At 34.7% G+C, this 15685-nt stretch overlaps 1 protein-coding gene across 1 annotated transcript; it reads right to left on the bottom strand.

Moving 5' to 3' along the window:
* Nucleotides 1-765: 765 nt before the first annotated feature.
* Nucleotides 766-5637, bottom strand: LOC110657974 (linoleate 13S-lipoxygenase 2-1, chloroplastic-like). Its single transcript, XM_021815412.2, has 9 exons — nucleotides 5268-5637; nucleotides 4731-5005; nucleotides 4374-4611; nucleotides 3347-3667; nucleotides 3033-3118; nucleotides 2409-2519; nucleotides 1996-2300; nucleotides 1619-1885; nucleotides 766-1525 (listed from the first exon to the last, which is right to left on the bottom strand). The coding sequence occupies exons 1-9, from the start codon at nucleotides 5635-5637 to the stop codon at nucleotides 766-768; spliced, it is 2733 nt and encodes a 910-aa protein (XP_021671104.1).
* Between the last annotated feature and the right edge of the window lie 10048 nt (nucleotides 5638-15685).

A 15685-nucleotide genomic window follows, 5' to 3' on the forward strand; every position in this document is an offset into this window, starting at 1 on the left:
TAAATGGTACTTGGACAGCCTTATAGAATAGGACATTATAAGAAAATCATATCAAATTGCTGTAAATAGGAAGTAAAATCTAATTTAACTAAATAGAAAGTCAAATCAAATGCACTTCGTAATTGGTGAATGCACCGATGGCCTCCACGTGAACTGGACGGCCACTTTGTGGCTTGGGCTACAAAGTAAGGAGTTGGAACAACCACTTGCTAGGTTCAAATAAGCACATAGTGGGCTAGGATGGTCAATTGTTGAGGGTTGGCGAATTTGCAAGACAATGAAGGGTCAAAAAGGGTCTTCCCAACTTGGGACTCCAATATTTAAGTTAATTAAATAATAAGGAAACTCTGAGATTGGTTTATACTTGACACCTCAAGGTGTTATATAACTTATTCTATTTATGAAAATTTATTTTATAGGCAAAAAATGTGTTGACACCTTTTGCTTTTTGTCCTTTTGATAAGTACGAACTATTTTATTAAAATGGCCGGGGAAAACATAACATGTGAAATCAATAGACTTCTTAAGACCTAGCATAATAAGCGGAAAAACCTAGCAAAGAGCTACATAAAACAAAGAGACAGCAGGCACATCAGGTAGCATCCCACAAGATCAAGTACATCAGGAAGCAACTCAAAGAACAGAAAACAAACAGGCCTACAAGATCAATAACTAAACACCAAAGATCAGAAAGGGAACATAATGCCAACATGTCGGTGCAAAAACTAAGCACCAAACAGACACTTTTTGTTTATTAAAACTAACTTAGATTGAAACGCTATTGGGAACACCCTTGCCTGTGGCCCCAGGACCAGAGAGCGGCTTCAAGAATTCATAAGGAATGACTCCGGCACCAGCTCTATTTGTATTATCTGAATTTTCGTTCCTCTCATCAATAGTAGCTTCAAGCTCCTTCAGTAACTTTCTGAAATTTTCGTATGCAGCCTTAATCACAGAATCTGCTTCCCATGACGGGTCCGGTGAGTGTCCAATATATTCCTCATCAGGTGAATGGGTCGATAAAATTTCCAAAGTAGCCATTATCTTAGTTGCTTGCAGCTTTGAAGGGAAGCATTTCAACAATGTAAATACTGGATTCTTCAAGAAATCTTTGAACTCTGGCGCCGATGGCTCCTCTGTTGGCATATTGGTTCTAGCTATTGTTGGCCTGTTGGGAAAGTACCCACCATAAGCATACTGGCCAAAGTTCACAGCTGCATGATGACCTGAAGTTACCCATATTATGGTTGTTAAAACCTGGATTAAATCTTGTTGGGTTTTCAGAACAGGCCACCATGGCTCATCCTTCTTGTCTTCATGGCCTTTAGTTCTAACTTCTTCCCACCATGCTTGAAGTTCATTATCGTATGCGACCTTGCTTGCTTCTGGGTAGTAGTAGTTCACATAATCAGTAACCCATTGCTTAATTGCATCCCAAAGTATAAGACCATCGTTGGCAAATGGGTAGTCTTCGATAGCTAGCTTGAGACCATGCTTTGCTGATGGATCCTCCACTGCCATTCCCCTGAAAATTAACCAATCCAATTGGAACGATTAGAGTAGATGGTCAAGTGTAAGTTATATATGAGAACTAGTGAACTATAAATTTATGCTGTACCTTTTGATCAAGTCAGCTGGCAAAGCTTCGTTATCGAAACGCCAGAGCTTGTCATAAGCAGCAGAGCTCAGCTCCATGGAGTATTTGCCAGGAGAAAAGGCGTTTTCTATGATTCCACCTCTATTGATGAGATTTCCTCGGGCAAAAGCATTGATTTCCATTGTGAATCGGAAATGGGGATGTAAAAGTCTATAGATAGGGTGCATTTCACTGAGTTGTCTATGAGCTGCAATTATGTATGGTTCTACACCGGCGTGTGTCCGCAGCCTGGAAAAAAAGAATAGAACTCATAATTGTGAGTGTTAAGCTTTCGGGTTGGATCCAATGTTTCTTAAATGACTTCAATGAGCATAAGAAAGACCCTGTGGAATATTTACCAGTGAGAGAGAAGTTGGTGGATGCCAGAGTCATGAGCTAAAACATGTGTTTTTGCCAGCCTCCATAACCAACAAAGAGTGGCATCATCATATCTTGGTGTAAAAACTTGCTTCCATTGTGGCTTGTCACCGATCTGTGGGCGAGTGAGTTCTATAGCTACAGGCTTCAAGGTGCTTCCATTAACGAGGAAGAAGAGAGTCCTGGAACCATATAATGTGGTGCCTTTAAGCTCCCTCACTTTGGCCACAAATGGCAATAGCAAATCATGATAATCCAAGATGAATAGCCGCTTCTGCTTCAAAGCCTACATACATATTATAAAACCAAATTTCAAGGACTTGTTTAGTAGCAAAACAAGAAATTATTTCTTGTCTTTTTTTTTTTTTTAAAGCAAATTATTCCTTGTACTTACCTCTTCAACCGTCATGAAGTATCCCATTTCTTTTTCTATTATTTCTTTTGTGATCAAAGATTCAGGTGAGCCATAGATTTTAGGGTCAAGTTCACTCTTTAGAGGCCATTCCTGTTCCTGCAAGAGAAAATTCGTAAATAGTCCTTTTTTTTCATTTAACTCTAATGGTAACTCAAACATAAGATTTTATTATTTTAAAGGCGATTTTAATATCACTAAATTAAAACTAATTGGTAATGTAATTTCATAGTAACTAATTAAGAAAAGAGGGGATAGTAAGTGATTAACAATGAAGGAATTAATTTCATTCTTTACATAAAAAAGCTTCAAAAATTTTAAAATTATAAAATAATATCAAGAAATTTAAATTTTCTTACATTAAAAAAATTCTTAAAACTAAGAGAGATTAAAATATGAATGCTTAATTAGTCTCATTCGTTGAAACAAAATTAAATCAAGCTTTCCTCATTCCTATATGTACTTAATTATAATAGATGCTAGCATGAGTAGGTAGAATTTCATTTTCAAAAATAGAATGCTTTTGCTAACTAGAATTTCAATATTTGGATAAAAAAGTAGCTAGAATACTTTTGTTTAACTTGAGAACTGAGGCTATAGTCTTACTGTAACTAATCGTATGCAATATGGATTAAGACCACCAAGAGTTTGACGAGAAAATTCTTCATCCTTGAGCCAAGAAAATCTATCACCTGCAAGAAAAAAAAAATATACAGGAGAAAAAAAAAAAATTATTGAGTGCACTCAATGCCATGCACTAGCCTCCATCATAATTTATACATACTCAACTCAATTCAACTAAGCGTTTAATTCAAAATTTTAGACAAAAAAATTTAGAGTCGGCTATATGGATTCTCTTTCTTCACTCCATCATAATTTATATATGTTTGTGCAAATAAAAAAGCGAAAGAGAACCATACCATTAAACAACTGAGGAGAGTCGAATCGCATGAGTGTTCTAGCCCCCTTATTACCCTTCACTATTCCTGGTAATAGTAAGTCAAGTGCAGAAGGTGGTTTTCCACCTTTGACGAGTTCAATTCCTTCATTAAATAGTTCGTCTATGGCAGCGAAGTGTGGAAATGGAGGCTCCTCTTTACCATATTTAGCCTCTAACATGGGCACTAGCGTGCATAATAGAGATTTTAGTCGATTTACACCAAATGTTACTTGCTTCAACTCTGAAAATGCCTCATCTCTGGGTACATACACATACTCGCTTCTTGATTCTGTTAATGGATCTGCACACCATGCAATATATATATATATATATATATATATATATATATATATATATATATATATATCAGAATCTCATCCAATAGTATTGATCTTACACTGGAATAATGCTAATGTCATAAAATCTAAATTTTTTAATTATGTTATGATCCAAGAGGCACCCCACTCGATGCACAAGTAGACCTGGCCAAGGGCTGATTTGGCCCTTGAATTGAATCAAGACTGGCTCGGGTTAAACTTAGAATCGGCTTTATTCAACGGTTTCAGGGCCTTGAACAAGCCTTGAACTGAGGTTAGAGGGGCCAATTTAGGGCCCTCCGCCCTTGAGCCAGGCTCAGAATTGGCTTGATTTAATTTTTTTTCCCCTAAAATTTATACTGAGTTTATATTTGGGTCTGTTTAATTTTTTATATTAGAAACTAAATAAATGATATTTAGTTTGATAATGCCTAGGACCAAACCGAAACCAGATTGGAACCGTCTAGGAATTATTTTGAATCAAAAACATTTCGAGCCAAAATCAAGTCGAACTGTAAGGCTAGCGGAAACTGACAGGAACCGGCCACAGGCCAGGTCTATCCACAAGGACCGGATATATGTTGAAAATTTTGGTGGAAAACAAGGAAGGCCTTTGGTCTTACGCCATTTTTGTTCGAAAAGGCAACCAACTCAATGCAAAAACCCCATAAATGTATTTGTTAATTTTACCCGTTTCGGTGCGAGGACGTCCTGTTCTGCAACGCCTGGGGTATGGGTGCTCCTTGCCACCAAGAATAGGTCTTGCTAGATCATCACTGGTATCTGGATCTCCAAGATCATTATATACATCATAGTCATAGATCCTCTCAAAATACTTTCTCTCCCCTTGTCCATTTCCTCTTAGATTTTCCATCTCCTCCTCTCTTAGCCTCTTCAATCCATCCGGTGTGTCTACTGGTAAGTATGACTGGTTCAGGAGGCAATAAAAATCAAACATAAAATTAAGTTACATTTAATTCTCAAGAACAACTTTCTTCGTAACGAAACTCTCATAAATAAATAATTTAGAGGAGAAGAATATAAAACCTTGGTGGTAAAGAATATCCTCTTCTTGGGGTCATCATTTTTGGATTGAACCCATGATTTGCATGAAATAGCAACAGACCCTTTTGGAAAGCCTTCAAGAACTATGCTGTCGATAAAGATTTCCTTGTTGTGTTCGTTCTCTATAAGCACAGCTCCAACCTCACCAAACCCTTCTGGAACCTCGAAATTTGCCTCTAACTTCACCTCACGAATTTTATGGATCCCTAGATCAATTTGATCAGAAGCCTTCACTGTATCCTTCTCCAGCCCCGTTTCTGTCCAAGAATAATTAGGCTATTGTCAGGACTTCAGAACAAATATATTTATGTTTTTTTATAATAAGATTACATACTTATAAGAAAAGGTTGAGGAAGGGAGGGATGAAGTTTCTTTTTCTTTTGAAATAATTATCGGGTATAATAGTTATTCGTAAAACAGATACACTCTGATCGTCCATCGTATGCAACAAGAAAACCGATATACATAAAATAAAACATACTTATGATGACTTGGAATATGTTACTTAATAGTACTTACTGGGATGAAGCTCCGCGCTTACAAGCTCCAAATGCAGATTTTTACAAAAGATTTCTGATATCTTATCAGGAGGTTGTGTCATAGTGCCAAGACTAGCAGAGATGAGCAAACTAACTGGTAATTTAACAGTAATAGTTGCCTTCACTAAAACAGCTTCTGTGTAATTTATTGCTGTTGAGATTGCCTTATCAATGATGGTTCTCGTACTGCCACTAGCACATACACTAAAGCTTGTTTTGCCCCTAGGGAAACATTTCTTCTGCTTATAAGTAGGGAAGGATATTTTTCCTTGGCTAGGAAGAGAAGATTTTGATGGTAAAAGAAAGAAGGGTTTTGTAAAATTTAGTGTTTGAATCTGAGAGCTTAACATTTTTAGATTGATCAAAAGGTTGATGGATATCAGTGTAGATTCACTTTAAAGAGGCTACAGGTTTGGCTATTTATAGGAGATTAATTATTATATATACAATAAATTTATTATAACCATATATGAATTATATAGATTTATATGAGACCTACCGTAATCAATAATTATCATTAATTCATTATACATACAGCGCATATACTGTATAATTTTCCTATCTACAGGCAAGGCAGGCAGTAGGTGATGAGGGATAGGATTGTCCATTAATTTTTAGCATAATAGAAAATTTAATACAACATACTTTTTTTAGCTAATGTGTCATTAATGAATTAAATAGCTATATACTTGAGAATAGAGGAAGAAGGATTCGAAAAGATATTTGAAAAGAAAATTTAGATATATTAATTATTGTTCAATTAGTATAAATAAAATTATATTATAAATAAATATATTAAATAAAAAATTATTCAACTATAAAATTATCATACTATTCAATATATAGTCTTTTTTTAATGTAATTTTATTTATTCAATATGAACATAACAATAAAAATATAATAAATTTTTCTCATCAATTTTCTTTCCAATAAAATATAAAAAATGTACAAATTATTTCCTTTTCTTTCCTTCCCTTGTGTAAAAGATCTATAAGGAAAATAGGAAAGGGACAACATAAAAAATACTAAAAACAATAATATTCTAGATAATTCCACACTGCTTAACACAATATCTTAAATCTATTTATCTATCTATCTATATTTATATACATATACAATAGCACAAGACAAGTCAAAATTTCTCATTCCTAAATAGCAATTTCTATGAATTGTAAAAATATTTTTTGTATATTTTTAGAAAATTTGAGTTTTTTTTTTAAATTTCTTTTAATTTTGATTGGACCATTTAAGTTTAAAAATTAATGTTTATTTATTATTAATGATAATTTTAAAAATCTAACTCACATCATAAAGTTCATTGTATCTCACCAAAAAACAATTTTATATCAATTTATTAGATTTATAAGTTAATAAATGCTATAAATTAAATATTAAAAAGTAAATAGTAACAAAAAAAGACAAGCAAAGATGCGTTTTCTCATAATTTAGGGGAAATTTTAAAAGGTAAAAATCCAAATACCCCGTGCTAGAAGAAAAAAAAAAGCAGAAAGGGAAAAAAATATTTTAATTAGGATAAGTTATTTATTTTTATTTTAATGTTACATTATAATTAATATCATAGGGTGTGACGAAATTTTTACGCTGGTTGTCACCTACCGCAACCCTCTTCCTTTATCCGGACTTAGGACCGGCTAAGCACAAAATATGGATTCGCTTTCTCCACTCTGAAGGATTTAACCCAAAATCGTTCAGAGTGGAGAAAGCGAATCCATATAGCCGACCCTAAATTTTTTTGGATAAAGGCTTAGTTGAGTTGAGTTGAGTTGAGTTACATTATAATTAATATTTAAATTTTTATTACTGAAAAAATAAAATTTAACCATATTGTAAATTTTCAATTCTATATTTATTTTTCCAATTTTTGTAATTATCAAAAATAAAAATAATTTAATACACTTTTATAATAAATTGTTATTTTATTAATAATTAAAAAAATTCAGAGTTAATGAGAAAAATATATAAATAAAAAAAAGTATGAAGTAGATATATTAATGAATAAAAATATATAAATTATATCTCTAAAATTTTATTTTTCTAATAATTTTAATATATGTCTCTAAATATGGTGCTATTTTGATCGAACCAGTTGAGATTTTTTTCAGTTTAAAAATTAATATTTATTTATCATTATTTATAATTTTAAAAATTTAAATGACATCATTAAAAATTTTTTAACAATTAACAAACAAAAAATAAATCAATAAATTCAATAAATTAATTATGAATCAATTAATTTTTCACTTAAATTATTGACATGGCAGTAGCCTAGAAAATAGAAGTTATTTTAAATTCACGGGCCCAAACCCACCACGACTCCACTTGCGCAGACTCTGGGTTCGCCAGGCCCACTCTCAGCGCAAAGCTGTTTTTTATGCTGGGGAGAGACTCGAATCCGGGACCGCACGGAACGTTACGAGGCTCTGATACTAGTTGAACCGAAAAGGATATTCTGTCCAGACAAGGCACCAAATTCTCTTTATTCCCGTCCAAGGCCCAAACCGATTGTGATTAGGGGCTGCAACTCTTCAAAAAAGTTAGCATCATTTAAAAAATATTTAATTTTCTCTTGATAATTCTTATCTTGTTCAATTTATAATAACTTCAAGTTATTTTACAACACTTTTTTTTTTTGGCTGAAGAGTGTGTAAAATATATAGAAAGGGTAGCATCTCTTCTTATCTCTTATTTTATTTATTTTATGCCGTTAATTTTTTTGTCAATTTTAATTTATTATTTTTTAAAATTTTTAATTTATAAATATATTATTTATGATTTCTATTTTTATTCATTCTTATAATTCTAATAATTATATAATTCATTAAAGGAGAATTTTTTTTATAATAGAGATATTTTTTTTACCATTTTCAAAAAAATTAACAAATTAAGTGAATACGTAAAATATACTCTTTCTTTTCCATCACTTCCGCGTGTATAAAAAAGATATCGTATGTAACAACCAGAAAAAAAAAAAAAAAGAAGATGGGACTTTTGGCGTGTGACAGTGGAATTCCACTGTCACAGCCAGCTTTTTATTAAAAAAAAAAAAAGTTGAAAATCGGGAGGAGGAAAACACCCCCCCCCATTCTCTCTTCTCTCCTCTCCTTCCCTCTCTTCTTCTTCTTTCTTTTTTCGGTAACCGGCCGGGGACCTCCCAAGCGGCTCTCTACCCGGCCGGCGAACCTCCGGCGATGGCAAGAGCCACCAGAAACGGCGACAAGAGAGGGAGAAGAGAGAGAAAGCGTGCGCAAAGTGGGCAGCGGCTTTTCGGCGCGATTCCGGTGCTTTATCCGGCGTCCGATCGAGGTGATTCAGGTGGCGTTGGAAAGCTTGTTCCTAGAGCTTTCTTTTGATACCAATTTTGCAGCAAATGGAGGTCGGATGAGTGAGATATGGAGGAGAGAAGTTTCGGGTTTTTCAAGCTTTTTCGTCAGATCTAGGACGATCCGACCGTTGGATTGACGATCCGAGACCACATATGGACTGAGGAAGAGGGGAGGAACATGATGGTATGATCAGATCTGGCAAATGTCACCGGTGACCGGCGGCCGGCCACCGTGCGCGGTGGCTCCGGTGGGCTATGGAAATGATTCAACTTCCAAAGGCTTCCTCATAAATTTTTGGAATTTTTGAGACACAGATAAACTTCGGGTAAGACAATTTTTATTATTTCTCTGTCTGTGGAGCATAAATACAGTGTTTCTTAAACATGAAAAATTGGAGAAAAATTCTAAGAAAAATATATGATGAAAGTAAAATTATTTAGAGACGTTCTATGGTGTTTGTTGAATTTTTGAGTGATTGTAGAATATTTTTGAAAAATATAGATGGATTTTAGTTAGATTTTTAGCATATGAGCATATAAAATTATTTGAAATTAAGATATTTAAATTTTATATAATTGGTTGAAGCTTGAGGATGGAGGTTTAAATATGTGAATATTGAATTGGGTTGAATTAAGAATATGTTAGCTATTGGAAACTTATGGAATTGAGTAATATTCCTGAATAAAATATTCATGGGTGATTAGAAAATTACAATTCATTTTCCAATAGCCTTATAATATTATTAAGGACTGCGGGATAAAATTTTAGAATTTTTAGAGCATGTTTGAGTGGATTTTTACAAAATGTCAATTATAGGGACTAAAACGTAATTTTTAAGGTTTTGAGTATTGCTTGGTTTGGAGGGCCCAGGAGGGGCCATATAATGATGATGAGATATGAGTTGAATTTAGAAGTGTTATTTGAGCCTTTTTGCAGGTTGGGTAGGTCCCAGGTATAGGGGAAACTCTGCCGGATTTTCGGCATAAATTAGGCTGTCTATTGCCTCTTTAGAGCTTTATTCTAACTTAGTACTAATAAATTTATAATTTAATTATTAGGTGATCGAGATCAGCTATTTTTCTGCATCCAGCAGCTGTAATAGTCATCGGTGTACTGTGAGTAAAATATTAATTTTAATTGTAATTTTGATATTATTATATGTTTAAGCATGCCCATGCATCACTTATATGTATGTATCTATGTAGTTAAACTCTAGGCACGTTTTATGTTGCATTCACAACTATTAAAGTGCCATGGATGTTGTTGTGGTAATTTGGAGCAGTGTGCGTGCGTTAGCGTGCGTGTGATGTGGTGTGGACTATGGATAGGATGGGTAGACACAGCTTGAGATCTTCGCTGGGACCCGATCCTTCGAGGGTAGTCACGGCTTGAGTTCTTCGCTGGGACCCCGATTTGGTTTATTAAGCGAAAGTCCAGCTTGAGTTCTTCGCTGGCACAGGTTGGATTTAAGATAGCTGTATAGGGGATCAGCTCCCATATATTATGATTGCTATTATTGGGTGTGTGAGTGCTCCAAATTACTTTTTTGCTGTTATGATGTGAAATTATTGTTGATGTTGCATTTCACTCTACAGGGTGCATTAGCTTTAGATAGTTATAGAGATTATGGTTAAAATTGATATTTTACTCTCTGAGTCGAACGCTCACTCCTGTTTAATATTTTTTCAGGCCACTGGAGGAGTTATTTTATAGAGCAACCTGTTTTCTTCCTCGCAGGTTTAACGTCGATTATTTAATTGTTTTACTATCTTTTCTAAATTTAAAATCTAGAACTCCGCATGTACTAGTAATAGTGTGGACCTTGTTAGAAATTATGTTAATTTAAATTTTTGAGATTAATAAATGAAGATTTGTATGGTATTTAAACAGTTTGTAAATGAGGTAATAGGGTTGAGCTGGGCTCCCCTGATTTTAGTTTTTGAAAATTTCTGGGCTAAGTTAGCCCGAAATGAAATTATAACAGTTTGATTTAAATTATCTTATATGCATATTGGGCCTAAATTGTGGGCCTGGTTATGGATTTGAGGAATAGTTAGGCTTACTACGGGCCTCGGGGGCTTTAAGCTGGCCCAGGTCCTAGTTCCGGTCCGGCCCATAGGTTGGGTCGTGACAAAGTTGGTATCAGAGCTTAGGCTCTAGATTCATGGGAAATAATATAATTGGGAGTGTAAAGGGAGTCTTGTTAGGATGTTACATGCGGAGTATAGGATTCTGTTTTGTCTTTTTCTGTAATTCCTTGTTTCTAGATTCTGCGTTATACCTCGGGAAATATAAAAGTAACTCAGTTAGTATCTTGATTTTCGTGGAGTACATAGAAACATAAAATAGATTTAGCAAACTTATTGAGGTCTACCATGGAAACACGTACTCCAATAAATACTATATTTTTGTCAGTATGGGTTTAAATGGTGTGCCCATTTCGTGCAAGGCACGAGTACATAAAGGTGAGTCTTGAAAGTACAGTTGCCCTAGATAAGGATGAGGATACCATTGCTGGCAGTCATCAGTGGATGACCCAGTCAGAATAAGTTTATGATAATAGAAGATTCAAGAGAGATAAGAGATTAAGAGACCTAGTCTGTCAGGACGTATCGTAGTAACTATACAATATTTTCAATGTCTGCTCTATAAGCTGCAGATTACAGTACCGACATGGGATTATTGTGTAAAGCTGCGTGCATCCCCGTGGTGTTCCATAATGAGGGTGTTTGCGGATGGCTTCTGTTTTGGTACAGTTATGCCAGAACAGAGTCCTATATCTGTAGAGGAGTTGGGAACTCCTAGTTAGGAGTCTAGAGTTAGAATATTGAAAGGTCACAGTGGGCTGATAACTAGAGTCAGTGACTCAGTTACCCTAACATGAGCTAGAGTTACATCAAGAGTTGCCATCAGACCAGAGGTTTCGGATTAGTTGTAAAGTAAAGGTGACACCTATAGAGTGAGATCATCTAGTCTTCAGTATGGAATTTTGGATCATTTTTGTAGTACGACAAACGTTTTGCTTAGAGTTTAGTGAGAATAGTATACCTTGTGTGTATCAGTAAGGTGTAAAGTATAACCCTACTACCTAGAGAAGGTTGAAACTATGAATTGATGATTTATAGAGGTATGATATGATAAAAGAGTCATTAACTTGACATGGTTTTGGCAAGGTGGTAAATGTAGTACCTTTGTTGCAGCAAGTTAGGGTATAGACCTATCTTTTCAGAAGGGATCGAAGGTTATTACTAATAATGGTGACCAACAAAATAGTGCCCCAGATGAGACTGTAGAGTGTGGTAGAGAGTAGTTAGCTCGGGTATCCTGCGGAGGATACAAGTTCCATTATAGAAATCATATATAATCAGATCACAATTGATGTAAATCCTTTGAAGTGGATGACGGGTTTGGGTGCCCGGAATCTTAAGTTTTGGCTAATTGAGTAAACATGGAAAATAATAATAATAATAATAATAATAATAATAATAATAATAATAATAATAATAATAATAATAATAATAATAATAATAATAATAATAATAATAAAATTACTGCAGAATCAGTTCTCGAGGTAGTAAGGGTATTATATAAGCTAAAGGATAAGAATAGAGATCATACAATAAAAGTATGACTGCAATTTCCTGAGTTCCTTTCTAACTTCATATTGTTCAAAATAATAGTATAATCTAATTATAATAGTATTAAGAGAAATAAATTAGCAAAGATAAATTATAGAAGACCAATGGATAGAGAAAGTGCAGGATGAAGGTTTGGACAATTGATTGCAGATGCAATATAATCTAAATGCCAGTGGAAGTACTAGCTAGAGTGGTCAAAGGACCAAATCTGAGTAGCACAGATATGTGATAACATGGTAGAGACTCTGAAAGATATAGTTAGCAGGTACAGCTGTCATGTTAGGAAGAAGAATGGAACCAGGGATAGAATAGTCAAGTTCTATTTTGGGTAAGACAAAGGAAATAAATGAAAGGACAACCTGAAGGGCGCATAATAAAAGGAACAAAGTTAAGATATAGAGTAGGCTAAGTGTTATTCTTGGCAAGGTAAATGACAAGGACGGAGAACCCAAAATGGGACCACATTAGTGAGAATAGTGATGGAGATATGGAATCTAGTAATGTGATACTCATAGCATGATATAGTTGAGGTAGTGCCAGGGGCTAAATTATAGAGCTTGAAGTTTCATGATTGGATCATACTCTATCTATTCTCTATTTCTAAAGTAAAGTACATAGCAATGGGGCAAGATTCTTTTAACTTGTTAACAGTATCAAGAAGATTAGGCGAGGAATACAATAATAATGAGCAAAAGCTAGAAGATGTGCGATGATATTGTGGACTATCTAATTAGGCAGAGAAGAAGAAGTTAGTAAGTAGTAAGTTGAATAAAAGTTAATCGAAGGGATCAAAAAGGTATGATGAGAGGAAAAGAATGATAGATAATGACACAAAGGCTTTAAGTTAGACTTTTGAGATAGTGGCAAGGTAGTTAGAGGTTCATTATGAATGTTAGGCAAACATTTTTAGTGTGATCAATAGAATCTCTTTGCGGTGAAGCAATAACGATAGAACAACAGTAGGGGTAGAACGAAAAGTGATAAGTCTGGGTGGTTATAAATCACTAGAAAGTTTAAGGATCAAATTAATGACCATAGATAAGGGTGGAATTAGTGTTGGAAGAATCTATTAGCGAGAGAAATCTTTCAGGATTCAATAAGGGTTAAGGGCACAATATAAACGATGATAGATATAAATCATAGGTCGAGTACAAGTAAAGTTAATAAATTATAAAATATTATGTTAGGAAGGACGATTGTACGGTAAAGGGTTCATGCAGATGATACCTTATAGGTAGAGCATAATTGTGCTAGGAGATGATGAAATTTGAAGAGAAAGACTAAGAAACATAGGTTAAACGTTATTATATGGACAATCGGGCGTAGTTGAATATAGAGGATATTTTTCTTTCTTTTCAAGTTTAGCTCGTGTTTTTTATTCTAGAGCGTTATATAAGGAGCAGAGACTGAGGCAAGGAGACCTAGTTATTTGAGATTTTGATAGGCACCAATTCATATACAATTTCCTGATATGAGAATGACAGTAAGTGCATACCTAGTGTTAAGTATGAAAGGAAGATCAGAGTAATGACAGAAGTTAAATTGAGTTAGCTACTAAGGCTTGCGACTGTTTTAAACTATGAGCTAGATGAAGTACTATTTATGGATGAGTTTCAATAGATGAAATTTTTGCTGATGGGTAATTTGAGGTTGAAGTTTAGAAAGCTATGGGCAGTATATGTGATTATATTAAGGAGAATGAACACGTGAAGTATCTTATTTGGAATTAAGGCATGACACATATTTTCCACAATCGTGTTAGTTCAGATGGAACTTATAGTTTATGGGGCTCCTATTCATCCAGGATAAGCAATTTCCTACTAAGGCTGGTAGGGAATGATAATGTTCTGATAGTTAAGTTGGAAAAAGGGGATACAAGAAAAATTTTCTATGGTTAATTATAAGTGTTACAAAAGGTGAAGAATGTGCTGGTAGGAGAAAATCGTAAGGTTAGAATTCCTGAAGTAATAGAACTAATAATCAAGATAAGACTAAGAAATAAAATGAAAGTTAAAGTTGATGATGGGATGGACATTCTTGAAGGAAAAGGTGTAAGGATGAGATAGGACTAAAATTAAGGAATAAGTACAACAGGTTGAAAAGATATCAACAATACCAAAAATAGGAAAAGGGAAGTGGATAAGATGCAAAGGACAGGAAGAAAGCTCGATAGAGCCAGTTATAATGATGAGGATAAGGAGGAATAGGTATGCTAGGAACACACTAAGGGATGTTTAAAATAAGTTATTATGAGATGATAGATTAAAGGAGTAGTGGAGCCTCGATCTGAGTGCCAATGTGTCAAAAGTAGGTCACATACCAAGAAGCTAAAGGAAGAAGTCTAGATATTTCCATTCCAGAGAAGAGAATTGATAAAGTCGCATGGATTGAGTTGTCAGGGAATATAAACACTTTTGTTACCTAGAAGGAGAGACCCAGTTCACTTTCCAATATTGATAAATGATACACTTGGCCCTTGGAGGAGACTCTACCTGACTGGTTACATAAGATGGACAGAGGTTGGTCTAAGTACCTTAGTAATGACACAAAAGGAGATTAAAATTTTGAAATATCATGGGAGTGAGAAGATTTATAGGTATTAACGACTGAGGTCATAAGAAGAGTGAAGATCTCGAACAGGATGCCTAGATTAGGTGCTACAGGAAAGCTACTCATAAGATACCATGGAACAAGGAACATAAGTTATGTCATTGGGGAAAACAGAGATTATTGAAACAAAGGGATGAGGACTGAAATCATCAAGAGACACGTTAGGGCGTAATAAAAGTGAGGTAAGCGCCAAAGTTAATTAAAGTTATCAGATATCAAGTCGAGAGTAATGGAGTTATAATGAATACCTGAGATGACAGAAGAATGGTCAATGAATAGCCAAGAGATAAGAGCATCTCTAGATAGAGATGATGACAAATAGGACACCATAGTAGAATCAGAGAGTAATAGAATATCATATATAATATACGAAGAGTTTAAAGAATAAATGTTTTATCAATTTCTGCATAGCTGGAGGAGTAATGATTGTGCTTGTTCTAATAATCTTCTTTTCCTTATCTCTTGTTTATTCGAAAATTCGAGGACGAATTTTTCTTAAGGGGGGGAAGAATGTAACAATCAGAAAAAAAAAAAAAGATGGGACTTTTGGCGTGTGACAGTGGAATTCCACTGTCATAGCCAGCTTTTTATTAAAAAAAAAAAAAGTTGAAAATCGAGAGGAGGAAAACCCCTCCCCCCCCCCCCCTCATTCTCTCTTCTCTCCTCTCCTTCCCTCTCTTCTTCTTCTTTCTTTTTCCTGTGACCGGCCGGCGACCTCCCAAGCGGCTCTCCACCCTGCCGGCGAACCTCCGGCGATGGCAAGAGCCACCAGAAACGGCGGCAAGAGAGGGAGAAGAGAGAGAAAA

Source organism: Hevea brasiliensis, chromosome 14 (genome assembly GCF_030052815.1).
Source record: "Hevea brasiliensis isolate MT/VB/25A 57/8 chromosome 14, ASM3005281v1, whole genome shotgun sequence".
NCBI lineage: Eukaryota > Viridiplantae > Streptophyta > Magnoliopsida > Malpighiales > Euphorbiaceae > Hevea > Hevea brasiliensis.